General features: G+C 38.5%; 1 protein-coding gene across 2 annotated transcripts in view; it reads right to left on the reverse strand.

Annotated features, from left to right (window-relative positions):
• Positions 1–24,725, reverse strand: part of DSCAM (DS cell adhesion molecule) — a 463,922-nt gene that overhangs the window by 6,422 nt on the left and 432,775 nt on the right. For both annotated transcript variants that reach the window (XM_046940373.1, NM_001396519.1), the window contains 4 exons: positions 20,670–20,785; positions 17,372–17,521; positions 13,526–13,723; positions 9,764–10,066 (listed from right to left, as the gene is read on the reverse strand). In XM_046940373.1, the coding sequence (XP_046796329.1) occupies positions 9,764–10,066; positions 13,526–13,723; positions 17,372–17,521; positions 20,670–20,785 (767 nt within the window). The remainder of the gene's footprint in view (positions 1–9,763; positions 10,067–13,525; positions 13,724–17,371; positions 17,522–20,669; positions 20,786–24,725) is intronic.

Raw genomic sequence — 24,725 nt, forward strand, 5'->3', positions numbered from 1 at the left:
GCCTCAGTGAAGAGCCAGGTAGGAGAAGGGAAAGGAAAGAAGGAGGAGGCATGCCCAGCTTGTTAGTGGAAAAGCTGCTGTGAGAGCAGGCGCGCACACTCTTCACTTCTTTTGTCTTCAGCTCCTGCTCAACTGCCCAAGAAAATGATGGAGCATTTGGGTCCAGCTTTTATATTGACTGAATGCATAATGATTTGTCCTTGCTGGATGAGGCCAGCAAAGCATCTTGATGCATTTCAGTTGCTAACCCGCAGCCTGCCAGATTCCATTGTCCACAAAGGCAAACAAGAGAGCTCCATGCTCCATGCCTTTGAGACTCATCCCATTAAACATCTCACGCTTCTCACAATGTTTTCGCAGATGAAATAAAAACATGTTTGTGATCACACAGGAAACAGACAAAGTTTTTCAGAAAAACACCAAGGTTCCCATTTCTAGATTGAGAAATCAGAATTCCCTATCACATCTTTGAGGCTGTATTTTACATCTGGCAAGTTTCATTTTTCTTCCTCCATAAAAACTGCACTCCAAATATTGTTGACTACAGTCACCGGAGTTACTTCTTAAGAGACATCAGGGTATGAATAGAACTGTAGTTCAGGAGCCAAATTTTCTGCCACTATAAATCAGAATAGCAATATTGATTTCAGCAAGACTGTAAATTGATTTATACTTATTGGAGATGAGGTTTAAGTGACTGAAAATGAGAATTCCACCTAATGTGGATCATTTTTTTAAAGATGATTCATTTTCTTGTTTAGATTTAAGCCTTCTATTTCCAAGAAAAAGTCCTAAATCAATGTGCCTTAGAGCAGAAGTATGGCTGCTATAGTTAAACTGAGATCATACATCTATAATACATCAGCGGAACACACTGTGCATCTGTCTAGCAGGGTGACAGGAGATCTGATTATGATATTGTCGCCTCGTCTTGAAATGTCTAATGAAACAGGAACTGAAGCACTACATTTTTGCTCGGTACTTCTATAAGCAGAACTTTGGTCTTACATACTGCACTTTTCAAAAACCCGTCAATAGGTTTTGTACCTTTCAGAAGCAACCTCAGTGTTTATGGTAAACTGTGCTATTGTCAAGGGCTTCCCCACTGCTGCGCTGGGGATATAACAGGAAGAACTGATTAACTCCAGGGGCCAGATGGATTTAGACCTATGGAGTACTCCTGTGGATGTTCAGTCTCAGAAGGCCAGTGCTCCTGGCAGAAATGGGTCCGTTCTTTTTCAACTTAATGCAACATCTATACTTTAAAAGAACTTGTAAAATGGACCTCACCATATAAATCAATACGTACTCCAAAAGAGAAAGTTAGACAAATTGTCAATAAATAATGAAACGGTGATAGAAAAGCACATCTCTCTGTTCCCATCTTCGCCTTGTCACGCAAGCTGCTTCATGCATTTTTAAGGACGTTCTGAGCCAGCGCTCTCCTGCCTGCTGGCTTAAGCTCAGAGAGCTGTGCTGCAGCCTGCGCTCAGGTGCCTGGAGTTAGCAAAACTGCAGTTTCAAGACCAGTTTGCTGATCCTGGGTGCAGTGAATGGAAACTGTTTAATTATGCATCGCTTCAGCTGAGGGTTAAATCAATTGTGGAAAGGGGCTTTCATCACAAATTCATTCCTGGGATACCTTGGGAGCGCAGATTCACCCACCACAGAGCATGGAGGGGTGAGAAATTTGAACTGTACTTACGGGTCGTTGGAGTCTGTGGGAGCCACTCTGTTGACCTCAAAGTGCTTTGCACTGTGCCCATCAATTCTCAGCTAAACCTGACTTTGCTTAGGTGATGGGCAGGCATAAGGTTCCACTAATAGTTATGGGGAGGCCAGGCTGCAGCAAGGAAACCACTGTTAGCCCTGCCCTGCTGCTCTTTTGAAGACTGTCCATGCATCTATTAATGGATGGATTGCTGTAGCTTTATCTCCATCAGTTTGAATCACTCAGGTGTTGCTGACAAGGCACAGCACTGCATTTTTTTTTTTTTTAATTAATCGAGTGGAATAAAGAAGCCTAGCTCTCACTTTTAAGGGTGCTGGTACAAAAAGGTGAACAATACTGAAATATGCCCATGTGTACGTACAGCTATGCTTTAAAGGCAAGCATGTTAAATAAGTTTTTACACTGATGACAAAGGTTGTCACTGCAGTTTGATTAAGACTATATGGACATACATATTTCTCTAGTTACATCAGTTCTCTAATTACTTTAAATAAATAACACAAGCATATTCTTTGTTACAGGTAAGGCTTGATTTACATTTTCATAAGCCATAATCTCTTATAAATCTAAAACTACAATAACGTTCTGTGGCAGAGGTGAAATCATTTAAAGCAGTAACACCTATAAATAACTGCGAGGACCTTAAAGTAGGGTTGGAGCAGTGCTTGTCTGTATGGGAGCAATTGCTCCTGGTTACCTTGGGCTGACTGAGGCACACACTGTCTATCTCAACGCTATCAAGCTTCATCACTTTGACATTCTCCAAACTAAAAAGGTATGAGCAAGCCGTATCTAGGTATAGTGGGTTTTCTTTGTGTTTTTTTTTCTTTTTCTTTTTTTTTAATAAAGTGAGGTTTAAGATTCAGACTCTTAGAATTGCTTTAAAATGTATTATTTTAATTGAAGAGGACACAGCATCTTTTGTTCAATTTTGTAAATATCCTGGTAGTTCCAGAAATTTAACGTTGCAGTTATGACTGTAAGAACATGAAAGTATATGAAAATTTAATGATAAATGTAATCCTTGCTTTAGGCATAACGTTCTTCATTAACTGGAGTTGAATCCATTGCCTCCAAACATACAGAAAACATGAGTAGCCTATTTTGTCACTTGCAGCTGAGGACAGAAAAAGATCACAAAGAAAACAGTCAGCTTCAGAAAAATTAAATTGAAATAATGAAAAAAATCCCAACAACTCATTTCTATTAAGAAAGATCTCATCGCTAATAAAAAGATGGGCATTCTGAAAAAGGGCTTTCCCTCAGTAAGCTGCTTTTAACTGAGAAGAAAGCCGAAAAAGAGTCCAACCAGTAGTACTACAAACTAGCACAGTTTGGGATACCGTATTTTTCTACAGGCATTGCTAATTTCCAAATTAAAATAATAAATCAGTTACATAGCACTAGGAAAAAATAATTGTGCTGTCAGACACTCCTAGTAAATTTCCTGGGGACCCAATACCAGTTGTTCCTTTCCCTGAAGAAAGAAAAAATCTTCCTAACAACAGTATCACCGATTCATAGATGAGTGTTGTAAAAATAATTCAAATCACTTCTTTTGTCACAGGATTGAGTTTAGCTTTCAGACATCTTGTGTGCTACCTAAAATGGAATTTTCACATAAGAATTGCACAGAAACTTTGTAAGTGAACAGCTGACCTATTTAAAAAGTCATGATTCACACCAATACAATTTTCTCCTTTGATCTCACAGCACTTTAACTTCTTATCTGATCCTGTTTAGGTTTCTTTTTTATTGTACTAGCAACGTTAAAAAACTTGTAGTGTGAACCTTCCTCTGCGAATCCACTGGAAGAATAATGCGGTGCAGTGATTTCAAGTATGTATTCATGTCAAATTAAATGTGGAATTAATTAGGTTTCATCTCTGCAGAACATTCAGCCTTTCACAGCAGAAGGAGAAAAAGCTCCCGATGTTCTGCAGAAATAAAAGCTGAGAGAGGATAAAAGCAATTTAGTCTCATCCTCAAAGTGCCATTTCTATGATAAGGAGCAAACAGCACAGTCTGTCTTTTTGTGACACATTCCTAGTTTTCCTACAGTGTAATAGGAAAAAAAAGGTGTTCCAGTTACAAAAAAAAATCTAGTAAGATGATAACATTAGAGATGCTCATCTAGGGGAGTAATTTCAGTGCATAATACATGTGTGTAAGTAAGCATACATACAAGTTAACATGCATGTTAAAACCCCATGCAACCCTGCAGGCTTGGGGCAGAGTGGAAAGCTGCACAGAGGAAAAGGATCTGCAGGTGTTGATCGATGCATGGCTGAGTGTGAGCCAGCAGTGTGCCCAGGTGGTCAAAAATGCCAGTGGCATACTGGCTTGTATCCTGCTGGCTTATCCTGCAGCCAGCAGGACTAGGGAGGTGATCATCGCTCTGTACATAGCTCTGTTGAGGCCATACCATGAGTGCTGTGTTTAGTTTTGGGCCCCACACTACAAGAAAGACATTGAGGCCCTGGACTGTGTCCAGCGAAGGGCAATGAAGCTATGAGGTGTCTGGAGCACAAGTCTGATGGGGAGGGAACTGGGCTTGTTCAGTCTGGAGTGATGAGGCTCAGGGGAGACCTCATTGCTCCCCACACCCATGTGAAAGGAGGCTGCGGAGAGGTGGGGGTCTGCCTCTTCTCTCAGGTAACAGTGACAGGACAAGAGGGAATGGCCTCAAGTTGTGCCAGGAGAGGTTCAGCTTGGATGTTAGGAAACATGGTTAGTGGGCAATGTTGGTGGTAGGTTGAATGTTGGACTAGATGATTTTAGAGTTTTTTTCCATGCTTAATGATTCTATGATTCTATTTTCTACAGTTATAAATATAGACATAGAATTAATTTTCTCACTTAACAACATCTCTGCCTATCTTGCTGCTTTGCCACTTGCCTATTTTGATTTGCCTCCTTATGTCGTTTCCTCAGAACTGGACCTTAATCTCCCACTGTAGAGTCAAACAGATGATTTCTTCATTCTGTATACACACTATATATGGTGTGTGCATATGCATTTATATATATATATGTATATATTCTATTGCATTTGCAACCAAGCAGTGCAAGGGTGGAACTAAAAAAGAAAAGAACTCATATGTAACAATTGTCATAGTTTGCTGCAGGATTCCTGCACAAAAATATCAAATGTAGATTCCTCCGTATCTTAAAGAAATTCAATTTGGGATCTGTAAACTATGGAACTGTACGACGATATTTCCAGCCAACCCAGAACAATATAACATGCATGGGAAAAGAAGGCAAAAGGTAAGCTGGAGGCCTGAAGTCAAGAGTTCCAACCATTACTGAATCCCCAGTGGCCGAATTTATATCGAATTCAGTTACTGCTGCGGCTCACAGAGCATTGTCAGCATCTTTTCCATAGAAAACAAGTCTCTAAATAGATTCTCTAGCTATGTTACGCTTGTCTTCATCATGTGGAAGAAGGAAGTAACTCCTTCACCCTTCAACTTATAGATCAGTGGAAAAGAGTTCACATCTTTTTATCTTGGATTACAAGACTCACATTGGAAATACGCTGCGCTTTCTTTCTATTGTTGCATACTTCATATTTTCCTTACTAGGCTAAACAGCTTATATTAGCTATAGTGATTGAGTAATAGAAAAGAAGATTTGTGTCTTGACCATAAAGTTTACCTTGCTCTGAGTTGTTTAAAACTGCATTTATGCAACGTGGATGAAGTCCAGCCTCTGATTAAGGGATGCCTTTAAACAATTATTCAATAAAGTATTTTCATTCTGTAGCTTAACAATTGTCTCCAAGCTAAGGTGTTGACATTAAGGTCTGCAGGATTAGTCAGAGCAGCAAGAAATTTGTTAATTGGGCCAACAACGCTGATTAAAGTATCTTAAAGTATCTTAAATACTGGAAGAACTTCACTGTTCATGTCTTTTCTAGTAAACGTGCAGCAAGCCTAGGGCTATACTCACGCTGCTTGCCTTAGATGCTCAACTGAAGAAATATGGACCGCAAGAGGAACATACTTCCCTTCGAATGAGGGCTTAGCAAACTAGTGTTCCTGCTTTGTGCAGTTCCAGGGACACAGGAAAGCACTCAGCTTTCCCATGGAGTAATATTTTTCTTGCCATCTTCACGTCTGTGGAATCAGTTTCAATTTTTATTTTTCTGTTTGCCTACCTGCACCTGCATGTTTTCCGCACCCCTATGAAGGTTTCTTTCCCATCTGACTTCCGCCATTTTTAGAGGAAGGTCTGAATGTTGACTCTTGTGGTCCTTTAAATGGATTTTAAAATCTCTTGGTCTGATATACCCAGTGAATGAAATCTTTTCTCTAAATGCATATCTGAGATGTTGTTTGTCCTTCAAGGTTCATAAATAAATGGGATGTCCAAACAGGAAGGAAAGAGAGATTGTCTAAATGAGCTTCTGTTTATTTTGTGACAGTAGGTAGACAACTTTCATCGAGAGACTTGATAAAATTTTCTAGATATTTCCTGTTCAAGCACTGGTCAGCAATTATTTCTTCTAAGAATGAATTCCATTACCGGAGGATGTAAGCAAGTGATCTGTCCACAAGGAGATAATATACGTAGAACTGGGAAAGCACAGACATATCAGAAGATTGCCCAGTTAGTACGTCCAATAATTTAATAGTAAAAGGAGGAGAGAAAAAAAAAAAAAAGGCTTATTGTCTGAGGCTATTACCAAGATTTAAAGTCATAAAGTAAATCTGTTTTTAATAAACTTTACTACTGCTATGATTATTGCAGTTAATAATAACTGTTCTGATAACTCAATTTGTGATTAGTATTTTTGAAATAGAAAGGAAAAACAATATTAGAAAACTTTTTCAACCTCTACAATTATCTTCCACCTTTTTACATTACAGACTTTGGCACAGTGGGAGGTAAGGAACAGTGTATATTTCTTTCTAATTTCTGTCCCACCCAGTTTCTGAATGCAATATTTGAATGACAACTTTGGAGGATGAAGGACTGACTCATTTGTCAACCTCCCAGGTAAACTTAGGAGAACAGTTGTTGAAACCTCTGAATATTAATATGACAGGGTGCCTAAATCTTGATCTGGAAGGATCTAGCATAGCATAATGTTGAGATCATTGCCCAGAGTGCCAGTTTCTTGAAGACCGACCAAACACTAGGAAGCATCTCTTTACTGTGCAGGTAATGGAGCACAAGCACAGGCTCCACAAAGGATGTGGAGTCTCTTCCTTGGAGACCTCCAGAAGCTGCCTAGACATGGTTCTAGACAAGTGGCTCAAACGCGCCCTGTTTGAGCATGGGGTTGGACAAGATGACCTCCAGATGTCCCTTACAACCTCAATCATTTTGTGATTTTGTGGTGCAATACATTCTACACAAGGACATGGACTATAGCACAATATGTTTGGCTGTCTGAATTATGAGAATAACCACACCAAATTTCGGAAGTCCTGATGCACATCTCTGATTCAGTATAACAAAATTACCATTTTTGGTCAGTTACTGCAACATTAGACAAATTACTCTATTTTTTAAAATAAAAGTATGGTTGCTTTTTCCTGGCATAACTGTGGTATCTTTAGCTCCCATGTCTGAGCTGATTCTTGTTCCTGTAAATTAAATGTCAGGAAAGAGGAGCAGAAATACAGAAGTCAGAAGCAGTTCTGACTGCTAACCAGAGTGTGTATCTGCATTACCTGCTGACTGGAAGAGAAAAGGTCTATCAGAAGACTTAAAGTGAGCTAGAACACGAGGCAGACAAATATTACGCATTACTAATTGAGGAAATAAAGTAGTGTGTAATGTGTAGAAGTTCTGAAAAGACAGTTGTAATTCATAGTTACAATTCTAGAAATGATCAATCGTTATGCTTGCCTAGACATTTGACGAGCCATCAAATCTAATTCAAGGTGATGGAGTTAGTGAAGACAAATATTTTGCTTCAATTTCTAAATGAAAATGATTTGCAAACATACAGGTTTCTTCGATTAATTATAGTTGAATTATTAAGAACTTGTGCAGAATTTCTGAAACGATGACTGAAAGAATAAATATGTTTCAGAAGTTTTCCCTGACTGGTTTTAACACTAAACATATTGGTCTGTATTACTACTAAAAATTCTCTTTACTTACATGTTGTGTTTAAAGTTCTTCATAAAGTATCCCTTAATAGCTTATATTTATGGGCCAATATTTAAGTTGCTCCACTGGAACATTCAATTTATTTTCAAGATTTTGCAACTAATTATTCAGTTCCTAATATATTTCATTTTCTTACTGCAAAGTAACGCATAAAGCCAAACAGGAAAGAGAGGTTCAAATTCAGGCCATTTCAACTAACCAAGTTAAAGATTGCTATAGGTCTGTAGTTCACTAGAGGGCCTATGATTATGTTTCAACCCCAGAAGCTTTTTACTCAAGTCCAGGGACTGAATTTTAGCGCTGTATGCCCTTAAGAAAATCTTCTTTATGTGAATATATTAGAATATTTCCAAATACTAAGTATACATAAATAATGCATATGGAACACGAAGGAAGAAAGTAAATTATTTTTTAAATAATTATAAAAATGTTTGCTGACTAACTGGGAGGAGAGGATTGTGGTTTTGTGAATGCAGATGCTTCCCTTCAGCAGAGCAAGTTCAAATATTTATCTTATTTTTATAGAAAGAAATGAAAATTATTTCTATCTTTATCTATTTTTACAGCTCTTAGGTTTGCAGTTCTGCTCTGTGACTACAGAGAAATCAGCCATTTCTCTCACTATATTATTTCCTACTTATTTTCCCTCTTATCTATCTGTACGATACAGTAATTTCCTGCCTTGTCTATTATAACTTCCTACCTTCTGCTTGGTTTTATTCTTCCCATGTTCTACTTTTAGCCTTCTCTTTCAAAATCCTTAATGCTCTTTTTCCAGTGTTAGGTCCTGCTTTTGAATGACCTTCCTGGTGCCACTGTCTGTCTTCCATTCCTCTGTCGCCAGAACAACTACGTTCATTTAAAGTATACATTAAGCAAAAGATCACAATCTTCTCACTATTCTTTTTCACATGTATCAGCACTACTGCTTGCTTTCTGTGTATATAAGTAGCTTCACCCACAGTGGCAAATGTATATGCAATAATAAATAAAATAAAATAAATAACGTTTTCAGTAATCACATAAATAAATAATTGTGGTTTTCCCAATTAGAACCCTTCTTCCCAAGGTATAATGTATTCTATAACAGAATCTCACATATTTTCTGAGAAGATTTAATAACATACTTGATCTCAGAGTATCACAAATAATCTACCTATGCTGCTGGGCACTAGGTTATCACTAGAAGCAGCATTCTTTTTGAACTGGAAATATGATTGAGCCTTATACATGGATATTTTTAAGGTACCTTCAGTCAGTAAGAAGCTGGAGTGGGGTTTAAATTTGTCTGAAGGTATAAGATTCCATATCCCTTGAGCTCTTGCATTGTATTTATTTTTGTTGCTTTTATTTTTCCCCCTTTAGATTACCCTAACTTGGTATTTGGAAATGTCAAAGAGAGTGTAACAGCTCAATAGCGTTACCAAAGGGTTATTACATCCTCAACAAGCTACAAGGCAGGAGGGATAGTGCATCTTCTACAATCTGCCTTCATGAAGTTTTGTGATAGCAAATTTTGCTCTCATGCAGAAATTACTGCTGTAAGATATGTTTTATTAGTGGGTGGCTTGAGTTGGAGACAGGCATATGGTATTTTTTCGCCCAGAAGGGTTTATTTGCCTGATGGCTGCAGCTGTAGGGGAGTGAATTTAATGGCCTAGACTGTCTCTCTCTATTCCTAAATTTCCAAGCTCCTTTTGCTGCATATGAGAGAATATATTTACTCAAACATTATATTAACTGGGATAAAAAGCAATTATCTCTAAATACTTACAGGATATATTGTGAGCCTTCTTTCTTTCTTTCTTTCTTTCCTGTGAGGTACCTGTCCTGTTAACCAGCCTAGGCATGGATTGAAATGCTCTCACCTCAAGAACTGAAGTGTTACCTCTAACATCTCACCTGGCCGATGTGCCTTTGGAACGGCCATGTTCATCACTCGCCCTCCATCCTGAGGTTTGGGAGGGGATGCGGTAAACCTGCAAATCCCCGACTCCGACGGCGTGCTTGAGGTCAGACTGTCTGTGTAGTCATTAGTCCCTGCCGTGAGCTGCTCCGACGATGTGTCTGATATGAAGCATTCTGTAATGGTGAACTTGGCATGTCTCAGCTGCTCTTCCATTTTTGCATGCTCATATGCTCTTGCTAGCTCTTCATATGTTGAGGAGGCACTTTCTGTGGAGACCATGCTGCTTCTTGCTCGATCTGTACACCAGAAGCATGAAGAACGAGAGAAAGAGAACATCTGCATAATCCTTTTTCAAATAAAAGAGAAGAATGTGACAATGATTCTTAATAAAATGCAGAACCTTTGAAATGATCACGGTGATTTGAGTTAGTCTGCTGCACTGTAAATGTCTGCACAGTTTTTAGTCAGTAGCTCGATAACTACAGAAAATCTAAAGTGAAGTCTTATTCTGCTAATGTGATTTGGTACCAACTTGGTAGTTTAGAAGAAATAACCTTTAATGCATGGGAAAGGTTTTTTTATATATATATACAGAAATAATTTATCTAAAAGTTAAATGCCTTAAAAATGTTAGAAACTCAGAGAACAGATATAGCAAAACTAGGAGTAGTCTCTTAACATTATCCTTTTAATGAATCTGAGATATTTCTGAGGGGTAACATCTGAGTGAGAAAAGAGTCTTTTTACATCTGTTTCACGCTTATACTTTTGTTTTTGAAAAATCCCTGAGAACGAAGGTCAAATACAAAGACAGTGACTCTGAGACACCTATGTCCAGTTTAGACACCAGGTGAAATACTGACTCCTTTCATACAGAACTAGTCTTAATGGTCTTAAGAAAGCAACGTTGTTCAGTAACTATCAACCTGCAGTGATTCAAGCACTTTTTTCAGTGCTGCTGAAGTTAATGGGGACTTCATATTTGACACATGGGCTATTGTGACCAAGGAGCTGTTCTTTTTGCTGATAAGTTTCTAAGAACATCAACTTAAACAAACACAATTATTGAAAGCCTGAATGGCTACTGATACATTAAAAAACATTCTGGAAACATAGCACTTGTTTCTGCTTAGTTATGGGGTCAAATCACTGGTCTGTTGCACCTATCATACTTCTACATCCGTAGGCTAGAAGAGAACTTTCAAAAGCTCCTTGCGCAGAGGTCATGTTTTCTTACAAGGTCTGTACAGTTCCAGATGTTATTGGTGATGTTCAATAAACAGGCTTAATGTAATAGCTAACTCATAGAAATGGGAATCCTATAGCAGCTAGAGGAAACTGTGTTGTTATTGCAGATCTTCATCTTTTTATTGTATGCTATAGCCCTTGCACCAGTTTTCACTGCACAAAAAGAACAACAGTCCTGCTACTTGCAAACAAGACCATGCATTATTTAAAATGACAAGTGTTTCAACAATATGCTGTAACTTGCTTAAGATTTTGAGCTGGCCAGAACTTTGTCAAAGCTTTTCTTTTTTAATTCACTTCCCAATCTCTTGCCCAGAAACATCATTCTGTTTTTCACATTTGATTTGTAAATCAGACCAAAACAATGTCTTTTCAAATTTCTCTTCAACTGGAAACTCCTGGAAGGCTGCTGTTTCCCAGTGGTCTGAAGCAGTGTCTGTAAAGATGATGGTGATGTTTACATGCAGTGCTCCCGGTTTGATCCATGAAGTTTAGGACTCACAGACTCTCCTATTCCAAACCCTGGGGCAGAAGTTCCAGGAAGGCCTGCTTGATCATTTACTTTACATCTACTTTAGATATGATGAAAGTTCATCCATGCACAGGGTTAACATGAACGTTACTTTCATCAGAAAATTTATAATGGCTTCTAATTAGAATACCTGAAATTAGTTACAGATATGAATTGCTACAAGACATTTCTGCTAAGCTTGAAAACTACTACTGTGTAAAGCTGGAATCATTTTGACACGAAATGCTAAATTCTGCCAAATATCAATGACATCAACTGGATTCAGAAATCTGAATGCAGTACTGGAAAAGTGATCAAAGGTGTACATTAGTTCACTTGATTATTGAAAACATAATTTGGCTACATATATTATGTGGTTTACTTGCATTTACTTGGAAATTGTGAACATCTGAAGTACTTCTGTTACACTGATTCTGTTCTTTCCCGAGAGATGAAGAGGCATATTACAGCTACATTTTGCCGCAAGGAATCCTTTCTTGAACATGATCTAAAGCTCAAGATCAATTACATAAATCACCGTGTGTTCAAGGGCAGACAAGCAGTAGGAGAGTAGTGATGCTAGAACATAGGCTATGAAGTCTGTTTACAAAATTGCATGTAGTTTGTCAATTAAACTAGACAGCAAATTGAATTCCCTACCCTTGGCCATACTCATTGGAAAATAACCTTGGGTGACAAAAGGCAAGCACACCTGAAATCTGGAATGTCTATAATAAGTGTTTCTGAGATAACACCTGCATTTTTATTATTATTATTTATATTATTATTATCATATATAGCTGTTAGAACCAATCCTTAAAGACTCATGGTCCTTCTACCTGAAGAAATCAATGAGAAGTTTGTTAGTTGGCTGGAGATATCTGTTGAGTGGCATTACTCTATGAAGACAACATACTGGTCTGCAAGTTTAAGAGAATGAATTCTAAAGAAGTGAGAATTTCAACCTACTGGATGCAAGAGAAATCAGATCCCTATTCTTATAGAGAGAATAAAACTAGTAATATTGTTTTGTTTGTTTGTTTGTTTGTTTGTTTTAATGGTGAAAGGCCAGTTGCATCTACTGCTCTCTCTCTCTAATACACAGTTCTCTCACATGACCCACATTTTTTCTCCCAAATCAGAAAAGGAGATAGGAAATTCCTTCTGAGGAGGCCAGAATATCCCAGATTCATTTCTGTCAGGTCTACATTTGAATAATGTTTTGCTTTTTTTTCAAATGTAACCTTTATTAGATTTGCTTCCTAACTATTCTTCTGCATGATCATTTATTCATTTATTTGTCCTGTAATTTTGTGATTGGTTCGGAGTAGGGCAGAAGGAGAAAGCTTTATTTTTCCATTACAATTCCATTTATAATGTCAATACATCAAGAAGAAATGAAGACAGGCAGAATATGTATTCAGTTTCTCCCCACTTAAATCTAGAGGAACAAAGACTATGCTGTTTCTCAGGAAACTCAGAGCTAGATGCTACGATATTTAGTGTTATGTAAGGATTTTGGTTTGGACTCAAATTGCAGATATTCCCCTCACCTTTTAGTTTCAGCTTAGACTACCCTTGCAAACATATTACATGGTTGGGGAAAAAACAAAAACCGGAAAAAAAAACAACCATACCTTGGTGTAGCTCAAGTCTTAAAACATCTCCACCTCAGACCAAGGTATACTCTTGGTTGCTAATACTGTCCCTTCCTGATCAATGCCATTTCATGCAGCAAATTGTACTTTCTTCTTCAGACACGGGAAATACAGAGCTTTGGCAACCAGAAGAATTACTACCATCGCTTTCAAGGAATGCCATTATGCATGTCGCAAGCTAACAGCATTTGTTTTCACTAGAACTATATCCAGTTGTGGCAACTGTTATAAATAGCCTACTGAAAAAAAAAACACTCTAGCAAGGAATAAATAACAGCACTTAAGCACCAAATAAAATATATAATGGACCAAGAATATCATTGCAGCTAGCCCCATACCTGTGTCCTGTGAGGGGCTGACACTGTAGCTATCGCTTTCCTTGTCCACAGATCCTGCTGGCCTGGGAGTGGGCAGCCTCCAGTCTGTGGTGAGGGTATGAGCTGATATGGTGGGGTGAGGTCTGTTGAGGGTCCACTGACTAGCATAGCGGTTGCGAGCTGTGGGTCCGGTTTTGGCACTCCTCCTTGTGGTAGGATCTGCAATAGGTAACAGAGAGGGTCTTTGCTATTGAATAGACAAGGAAACAATCCCTCTCAGAAGGGACTGGCCGCTCACGTCTGTTCATAAGGGATATGTAACATTCTTTGGAGAAAAATGAATTAATTCATTAATTCAATTCATTCAATTTGAAAAAATTGTTCATTATTAAGGAGCTAGCACTTTTTTTTTTTTTTTTTTTTTTTTTTACGCCCTCTTTCTAATGGAAGCATGCATTTTAAAAAGGGAGAAGCCTACCAGACTCCCACTGCCATGGTCATTACTCCAACACAAGTAGTTCTCCGGCACCAAAACTACTAAGAAGTGGAAGAGCACATAGTAAATAGACCTGGTCAGGGATTTCACACCACATCTCAAGTGAATTCCCAGGTAAATTAGCATAGATGAGTCCTCAGAAGCCTTCTGCACCAGGCAACTGCTCTGTTTGTAACAACACGTGCTCAGAAATGTGGTGGCATAGTTTCTCCTATTCCAGCCATTTCACTAATACTTTAATATGGTACTGATCAGCTACAGATCCCAGATATTTTTTTTTTCCAAGTAGTCAGGACTTAAGACATAGCCTATATCAGAACCCTCAGAGTTTCAGTAGTGGCAGGCTCATAAAGATTTGACCATTTTTAAAAATGTAAGTAAGTAAAATGTCTTATCTTTAAAAAATCTGTTGCTACTTATCTAAGCTCAGCAATATTTTATTTTATTTTTCTATTGCCCAAGAGAAAATCTGGTGACCAACAGAGTGAAAATGAATTATCTACCAAAATCGACCTCTATGACTTTGTTAACAAATAATTCTTCCGTAAAAATGAGGCTGGTACCTAAGAAAGCAAGCGGAATAGAAAAAACGTTATTAGGCAAAAAGAAAGTGACTAAATCAGCACTGAAAAAAAAATTCTCCTAGCAGCTTTTGAAATGATATTACTAACAATAGAGAGAAAGGGTATTAGAAATGGAAAATTCAAATCTATGCAAATGTTCTTTGACATTCAAATGGTGCACTTGTCAGTCTTCGAGGTAACAGACTTTAGCAGAAGCAATTTAAAAAAAAAATAAAACCAACAAGACCCAGATAATGACTCTGAGCATTTCTTCTGCCTAAGGATTCCCAGTAAGAATATGTAAAGAGGTTTGTTCTTTCTCACATTTCACATCTTCCCCCCCAACAGCAGTGGAAAAATATGAACTTAGCAACATTGATAATTGATCCTGCTGGTTCTGCAGCACATAACAGCTTCACATGGATAGCATCCAAAAGCACACTTGGCACAACACGCCCAGTGTAGTCTGTCAGTATGAAACATCGGTAATAGTAGCTGTGGAAAGCTGGCATTTGGCTGCTGCATGGCCAGAAGCAAGCAGATGCACCTGCTCTGAGGGAAGTCACAAAGGACAGGAGTGTGCTGGTGGGAAAGCACAGGGTATGGTGCTGGGACTGTTTGATTTGGGGCAGAGAAGGCTTGGCGGGGAGAATAGAGAAAACAAAGTCAGGCTCTTTCCAGTAGTGTCCAACACCAAGACAATGGGCAGTGGGATCAAACTGGAGCAAAAGAGGCTCCGTCTGACCATTGGGAAGCACTTCTGCGCTGTGAGAGTGCCCGAGCACTGGCACTGTCTGACCAGAAACTGTGAAATTTCCTGCTTAGAGATCTTCAGAAGCTGCCTGCACATAGTCCTGGGCACCCTGCTCTGGGTGTCCCTGCTGGGGACAGGGTTGGGCCAGAAGCCCCATCCAACCCCAACCATTCTCTGATGCTCTGACTCACTAGGCCTTCAGCCACAACTTGGAGGAGGGTGGAAGAGCCTGCTGCTGGCACACAGGAGGTCAGTGCTGGTCCTGCTGAGCATGTGCCAAGCAGCGTGCCTGCAGAAGGGACTTTGTGGCCAGGACTCAGCAAGCTCCACTGCCCGTGTGATGGAAAACAGAACGCATCTGGTGCCCCAGCTGTTAAAATACCACTGCTGTCACATGCTGAAATAAAAGTGCAGAATGCTGAGGTGAGCAACAAAAAGGTTCATGAGACAAAAAGGTTCATAAATATAAAAGAGCTACACAACAACTTGGAAATAGCTGTAAGGGAAAATTTGGCAACCGCTGGGTCTGAGTGTGCTTGGACAGGTATGTTTGCAACCTGAGCCATGTGTCCTGCACAAGCAGCTTTACAAATACTGTACTAGTTTCTCACAAAGTTACATTATTGTCTTAAGTCCAGAGAAGGCTACAGAAAAGTCTTCAACCCAACTCTGCTACAGTCAGGTCTTTACGAATAACAAAAGTGTGGATGAATTTCTCTTTCCAAAGCTGGGCTGAAGACAGATCGTGATCCTACTTACGAGTTAAGCTCCAGTTCAATTTGAAGGAAGTTTCTCCCTGTATCCAGTGGACTGAAGCACATAACTGCATATGAAGAGATGAGGAATGGCAGAAGCCAGTGCTATAGACTGCTGTGCCATGGGACAGGCAGGTAATTTTGGGGTGGTATGTTTTTCCTAATTAGAAAAGGCAGGAAAAAGGATGGACTGCAAATTGGTTGCTCGTTGAAATTTGATGTATCCATGTGACAGAAATCCAGATGATTTTTTTTTTTGCTTTTACCAGGTAGGCTTGCCAGAGTGTACATGGACCAAAGCAGGGAGAAAAGATTGGTTCCAGAAGAAAAATAAGGGTACCTTGAGTTTCCTAATGCAAATGTCACGACTCTCCATAGACAAAAAAAGAATTCTACATGATGGTACTAATCGAATTTTCAAGAAATAATGAACCATAACTTAAAACTAACAGAGTTAGAAAATCAGCAAGGTCAGAACTACAGAAGCTGTCATTTATAAAGACTGGTGTGGTAATGAAGACTAAATGAAGATTTCTTAAATAATCTTCATTTTAAGTGATGCACAAATGAATTTTCAGCATTTATGTTCACCACACTCACCAAGTAAACAAATTCTGAAACTGTCTGGGGATGAAAATAATCCCAGAGATTTCACAGATTGCATGCTGCTAGTGAACTGTATTGCTGTAATGATCATAGTTTATATATATTCCATCTGGTCAATTTCTTTTCCATTTGCATAGATATGGAATACATTCATGAAAGAAATTAAGACGGAGGGATTGAAGAAGTGTATTAATTTATTATAGCTTTTAATCACTATAAGAATAACTCAGCATGAAGATATCTGGGAAAAAATAATTTACCGTAATAACTAAAACTGGAAATATGACTTTTTCAGAAAAGCAATAATGAGAAATTAATTTCTTCCCTGATGGAGAGGTAAGGAAAGAGGACTTATTTTGAAATACAATATAGATTGTTCACTAAAAAAAATATATAAGGCACTAAAAGCCATTAAGCTAATTTACTCAATCCATTCTAGAAATTAAAATCCACCATGCATTTGGTTTTATTAAAGTCAAGTATGAACTATTTCAAATTATACCTACATTTCAGATACATACACAATTTTTACCATATTAAATCACTAAATTCAGTTGTACAAGAAATGTTCTGTGCTGATCTAAATAGATTTCTCTCAGCTTTCAGAGAAAACCCCGTAAGGATGCAGGAGCATCGCATTCATTTTCTTACCACTTTCTACTCCCCAGATAGCATATTCTCTTAAATGCTTACTTGTTCCTGGCCGGGCATCAGAGACATCCACCAGCGGTCCTGTAGCTTGCGACACAGACTGGTAATGTACAGTGTGGGTGACAGTCAGTGACTTTTGCTTAGACGTCTCTCCAAAGTCAGCATCAGTTAGTAGAACCGTGGATCTGTCATCTGCAAGCAAAAGTATCCATCAGATTTTGAAGAATGGATTTCATTTCTGTTCACATAACAGCTTTAGTGTAAGTTCCCAAACTTATTTTCAGCTGGGCTTCACCAAAGACAGTGGAAGGTCTCACATCTGTGCAGGGCTGAAGATGGTTGTGAAGTGTGCACAGCAGCTTGGGAACTTCTAGGTTAAATTTCAAAGTTCACAAAAAAACTAAAGAATAGGTGTATTTTTCCTTGTTTTATTTAATCTTGGAGTTGTGTAACCAAGACAGGCCGTTAAGCAGCCTTCTATAGCTCAATCTTGTATAAATACTTTTGGTCATAATTCCTTCTTTTCCATCTTTTGAATGCCCTTCAGTTTTGGAGAGTTCAGCTGATCCCTGCAATATGTTCATAGAATCATAGAACCATCAAGGTTGGAAAAGACCTCTAAGATCGTCCAGTCCAACCATTCACCTATCACCAATGTTTCTCACTAAACCACGTCCCTCAGTTCAACCTCTACATGTTTCTTGAACACCTCCAGGGACAGTGACTCCACCACCTCCCTGAGCAGCCCGTGCCACTGCCTCACCACTCTTGGAATTGAGGTATTTCCAAACATCCAATCTGAATCTCCCCTTGCGCAACTTGGGGCCACTCCCTCTAGTCCTATTGCTAGTTATTTGGCAGAAGAGGCCAACTTCCACCTCACCACAACTTCCCTTCAGGTAGTTGAAGAGAGTGATAAGGTCACCCCTGAGCTCCCTCTTCTCCAAACTGAACAATCCCAACTCCCTCAGCTGCTCCTCGTAAGGCTTATATTCAGTTCATTTATTTTCATTAGCATAATTAGTAATGTCCTCAGTGTAATCACCCGTGTCTTTCCAAAAGGAGGTCTTCAGATAATGTTGCTAACTAACCCTCTACAAGTCAGCTTTTTCTCCACAGACAGAATATCTCTGAGGGGTGACCATAACACAAGACTTGTCTTAGGGATTTTTGTACACTTAAGCAACTTAGTACCCCACTGAAGACAGTGGAAATACTATTGTAAGGCAGCTAAGCATCCTTAAGTCCAGTGTTTTGCTCTTCTGGAAGCTGAAGACTTAGTCCTACCATCTTGCTCTGAACCAAAGAGTCCTTCCTGCAACAAATCTCAATACCTACCATATGTCTGAAAAAAAAATCTCTGGGGGGCTTCGTGCAAGTCATGTGATTTTCTCACAATATAGTCAGTCCAGCTGACTGTGGGCTTTCCTGTCAGCTGAAAGGAAGGGTGTGAGATGAAGCTGAATCCTTGGAAGGACTGGAAAGAATGACTGAGTATTGACCTTCACTGCCGTACAGTTTGGCTGCTTATTGCCTCTCGATGGAGAAAGATATGTTCATCAAATTTCTACACAGATCATGCTGCCTGCAGAAAGCCAGTGCTATACTGCACTTACTTCTTTTCAGCTGTGACCACCAAATTGTATTTCTTTTGCTTCAGAGAGGGATTTGATCCTCTTGATTGTGGAAGGCTTAACAATGATAAATTTCCCACTGAATTTGCGTTTACAGAACAATTATACACATACTATCATATTTTCTTTTGCATTCTTTATCTTTTTATCCATTTGTAGCAGTAATAAAATCCACAAAAAGTGATTGCTATGCTCTACTGTTTTATAATGCATTTCTAGAGGCACTGGCAGCAGTAGGGCTTCCATGCATTTACAGTTGAACAGAGGTTGATGCACTTCTTTTAAGTATTCCTGTGTTGCATTTTGTTGTTGTTGTTGTTTTGTGGGCTTTTTAATTTTTTTTAAGTTGACAAGACACTATTAATGTGAGCAATTCTGCACAAAAACATATCGAGCATTTTTTACCCAAAGAAGGCCATAAATAGAAAGAACATTATGAAATCAAATTATTCTGTCTGGCAGAAGATGAGCTCTTGTTCAGGTTGGAAATAAAGCCTCTTGGCAGTAAACTATGTCAAAGCCTGCCAAAGTGACTGCTTATTCTGAGTACTTTGAGCAGAGCTGGCTATTTCCAAGGCACAAATCGCTCTTCTATAGTTAAGGCACTAATGGTTTTCTACTACAACTATCTATTGCTTGGCAATAAATTGTAAATCAAAAGTAAAAACTGTCTTCAGTATGAAGTCTGGCACAACACACTATACCAAAGCAGCAAATATTTATAAACTTAAATTAAAATTTAAATAATAATAATTAAAAAAAATATGTGTTTCTCAGTTTGAGCGTAAGTCTCCTCTTCTTCAAATCCACTGCACTGTCAACTGGCCACCATGCTGGACTACCTTAGGTATGGCAGGATACAGGGCCAAAGAAGTTTGTCGCTCCCTTAGTATGAGTATGAGTAGGAGATGGAGAGATGCTGCTCCCAGTTTGTGGTGGCTTCTCCAGCTACACAGTCCCTGGGATACCATTATATTCTCAACTATCAATTTTCTTTTTCTGCATAGATTTTGATCCACAAAAGTTGGAAGTTAAGTAAGATCAGTCATTCTGGAGGGTCTTTCCAGTGTATACCTATAAAGCCATGAGATCAGGAACATGTTGTATTTGGACTATTTGAAAAAAGCAAACAAATCTGTTTACATGACACTTCAGCTATATGCCAGCCACTGCAGAAATATTGTTTTCTGACAACTGAAACATTCTGACTTGAATTTTGCATAGATACACAGAAGTTGAAACCAAATCAAAATACTGATTGTATAATTTGATACAAAAAGGTGGATACAATACGCAGCATGTAAGTTTTAGGAGATGGTTGTTTGAAACCTTGAATGCCAATGTTGTAGTTTCTGAATTTCATTTTCCTCATAAGTAATGCCAATAATTCTGCCATCTAGTCATGGCCAAAAGAGAAATCAAAATGAAAATAATTAAACTGCCAGTCTCCGTTTTCTTCAAGCTGTTCTTTCCACTAGTTTCAATTTCCAAATGTCCTGAATTATTTTAAATATAGTATTGAGACCACTTAAAGCAGAAGATAATTCGAAGAGGAGAAAAAAACTGATCATTTTTCAAATGTGCCAAATTACTCTGCAGCTCTTCTTCCTTGATGTGTTCAGAGAGGGGAAATGTGTGAGATAAAGGATGTCTACCTGAAGTGCCCGTTACATTAACCAGTAAAAATAAGCCCAGCAAGAGTTTACCTATGGTCTCCATCGTGTCCCTCTCCTCAATCAGAAGCTGTGCTCTGGGAATGTCTATGTGCATCCTCAGTGTTTGCTGTTGCTTGTTAAGTGTGTCTGACGTCCTGGTATTCTTGCTAAAACAGAAGAAAGGCAAACATATTAAGATTTAGCCTGACTGAAAAGGTACTTGAAGACTTTCTAAATATAAATACGTCCAGCTTAAAATAAAAATAATGGACTCATAATCAGCAAACTACTAATATATCTTATTTTCCCCTCTTCAGAACAAATGTATGGTATTAATTTATGTTAGAATAATGCACAAAGATTTGGTCTATTCATTTCAGCAGTGATCTCCAGAAAATTTCATGAGTTTTCTTCAAGTGTTGCAATATAAGGAAATTAATTAAAAGTTTGTAGAATTGACCTTTTCTTTCATTCCTCACAAATGTGAGTAATGAAATATGTAGCTGATTGAACAGGTTGGTAGGAAAATGATGGCTTGTAAGTTCTAATTATTTTTCAAATGTTCATTATTTTTCATTAGATTAATTCCAAATATCACTAGAATTGATAAATGAAACAGGGAATAAATTGCTAGGGATTCCATTAATACCTACAAATTACATAAAATAAATAAAGGTTTTAGTTCTATTGATATTGTGAGAGTAAAACTGCAAATCTTGCTTGCATTCATGGATTATTTCTAATTGATCGATGCAATATTCTACAAAAGAATATAAACCAATTATTTTATCATCATGTAAATTGAAACAATTTCATTTTGAAGTTTGTGTACCAGAAAATGACTTCTTAAATAAGCTGTCTTCTAAAAGCAAATGAAACTGCATAGTAAAATGGAGTGCTATAATCATTTCCAGTACAGAGCTTGCACCAGGAAATTTTCAGATTGCACTAAAAACCTGGGAACTTTTTGACCTTTCAGATGTAATTACTCCTTGGAGAATAAATATTTCCGAATACTTGTTTAGGTAGGGTGGCTGAGGAAAGTTGAGCTAAATCAGCTAATGGTATGATCCGAGTATTCACGTATCAAAGAGCTTTAAAATTCAAGTGGAGGCTCATTTTCTGGTGTAAAGGAGCTGTAAATCACTCAGTTTAATTCCCCTTTGGCAATGAATTATTGTTATAAATGGAATCTTCAGAGGACTATTAAGCTGCTTGATGATAAGCTCACTTCTTTCCTGAGTGGGGGACTCTACACTGCAGTTTAATGTTCTTTGATGTATGCTGGATGAGCCCACTTTACTAGGTAATCTGCCTGAGCTTCCTGCTGTGTCTCTACCTAACTATTCCAGTTCTGGGAGGTTCCCCTAGGTCCTTCTTATAAGGAATTTCCTTGTCACTCAATGGTCAGTAATTCTGACACATATTTAAGATCTTCCAGGCACACGGGTACGCCTCCCTGGCTGATTCTCACCTTCTGTGTTACCCTGCTCTTGTGCTCCCCAACACAATCATTATCTATGGCATCTCACAGACTTTAATGTCTCTATCTTTCAGAGATCAGGCAGCACCATTGCTGTGATTACAGACAGATAGCTGAAATGCATTCAGCCTACAACTGGTGCCTCATTTAATCATTCTGAAAGCAAAATATGAGGAGAGCTACCCAGGGCTGCCAGACTTGTCTCTATATATAATCGGTGGAGAATAGTAGTCACAGTGTCTTATTAAGCACATAAATTTTCACAGACATTTAGGATTCTAAAATGCAGATAAATTCCACAGTGATATTCTCGAAGTCTCTGCAAAGTCTCTGCATGGATTAGGTGCCACTCTCCTACTGGTATTCACTCAACCTACAGAAATATTAAGAGAATCAGAAACTTCTATGTTATCTGCATACCAAATATACTTGAATACATGCCCTTCAGTAGTCAGGCCACACTGGGCTTGTCCAAAATCATACAGCAAGCCTGTGATCAAGTAGAAAACTGAACTTATGAGTTTCAATTTCAAACAATAATCAATGATCCAATCATTATTGGATACATGCATCAGATATACACACAATTAATACAGTATAAAATCAAGTCAAATAGATGCATCACTGCACCCTTTGTCTGCTCACCAGAGATGTTAGAGTCAAAGTGACTAAATGACATATTTTCCTCAGAGGACGCAGACTTTGGGATGGTGGTTAGAGCTAGAAGCATTTCTGCAGTGCAGACATTCTCTACCCCCACTATTGCAAAGTATTTGACCATTCACAAATAACTGTTTGGGCCACAGAGGGCAGAAGGATATTTCCACATCTTTGCAGGTGTACTGCTCAGCTGTCCAGAGGGAACTCTGAATTCATTCTTGGTTCCAGGGAGAGTCTAGTGCAAAATGCAAGGAAAATCTTTCAAGTCAGAAGTGAAACCCAGGCATTTCTAGACTCAGGAGAATTCTCTCTTCATCTTGAGTTTTGCCTCATTGTGTGTGATCTCTCTTTCTTGTTGGTCTAATTAATTCTCCTCTATGTAGAAGCGCAGTGGCATGGAGTGTCCAAACACAGGATGGGCAATTGGCAGTGGCAAGAAGATTACTGCTGATTAGCATGCTATCTCTTTCTAGTCGATGAATTTTAAATTGTTATCTGTAGACCATAATAGCTCAACCTTCAGCTTAGAAAAAAAAAAACAAACTGAAGTGCCAACAGCAATTAAGTGCCTCCAGGACTTGGCAGCAAAGCAGAGATTTTTAGGATTGCAATATAAGTTTGGTGCCCAAGTATTTTCTAACCTAGGAAAATCCAGTCATCTGAAACTTTTAACAGTCTGGTGGATGTGGAGTCTATCACTTAATTCCTTAAAGGGAGGAACCACATCTACCTGCATTTTCATTCACTTACAGATATAGAATTCCAAAACTGAAAAATGTGCTACAGCTATTCTTTACCCGTCAGACTCTGTAAGGGTCTGTGTGTAATACAGCTCATTCTCTATATTTCAATGAATCTCAGCTCCAAATTGTTGGGGATTGGAAGCCTGTCTAGAGAATGAGTCGGTATGTATTTGCTGCTGTCTTTTACTCTACCCAAGAGTCTGCTTTTGGTCACTATTATAGACAGATACTTGGATACACCTACTCCTTTGGGTCTGACAGGGTACAGCTTTTATGTACGGTCTGTGGATAAACAAGCTCTTTTCCAGAGCAAGTACAGTGTGTGATGTATTTTAAAAGAGTGTGCATAGTTAAAAGAATAACCCCTCATTAAACAATCTTCCTAAATCTTTAATTAAAAAAAGAAAAAAAACACCAAAAAACTGATCTGAGTGACTGAAAGTGCCTATATGCACAGTGGAGCGTTAGAACACACCAGATATGTAAGCCACCTCACTGCTTCCTAATATCTACGCTGGTGGTTGTAAAAACATACAAAAAATTAAATCATGTAAACAGTCAGTCAGACAAAAGCATATTCAGGTAGAAAATATTCCTCACCCTGTGTTCAAAATTAGAATGCTCAGTCAATTTCTATACTAATTCACAGAGAACTACTACAAAGATCTTGGCTGTATCTATCTTTTTGCTGCAAAGAATCATCAAAAAGCTGTGATTTTACAGAAGCAGGGATTTTTATTTTCTTGTTTAAGGTGTCAGCCAACAAGTTGTGCAGCTCCAGTTAAACTGCTAACTGCTGGAGCTTACCCTGCTCCCCAGAGGTTTGACTTGAACAGCCAAGGCTGGCAACTTTCAAAGCAAAGACTAAAGCTCCATTCTTAATCTGCTTTACACACACTCATAAAAATCTCCTCAAAGAGGAAGGTACACATAGCTCTCTCCATCCCTCACTCCTTCCTAGCAAGCAGGGAATCATCTTCTCTGCTTTATGTCCAATACTCAAGGAACAAGGCACAACCCTCTCTCTTGATAAGTGTACCACAGCAGATTTTGTTGAAATCTAAAAGATACAAGACATCAGGAGCTTTATAATAGGTTACTATTGCTTTGGAGCTTTATTATCCTTTGACTATTAATATACTAAATCTTCAGGATCACACCTACCTGTGCAGCCTACAGTAGGGGGCCTACTTTGCAGGGGGGTTGGACTCAATGATCTCT

Source organism: Gallus gallus, chromosome 1 (genome assembly GCF_016699485.2).
Source record: "Gallus gallus isolate bGalGal1 chromosome 1, bGalGal1.mat.broiler.GRCg7b, whole genome shotgun sequence".
Lineage (NCBI taxonomy): Eukaryota > Metazoa > Chordata > Aves > Galliformes > Phasianidae > Gallus > Gallus gallus.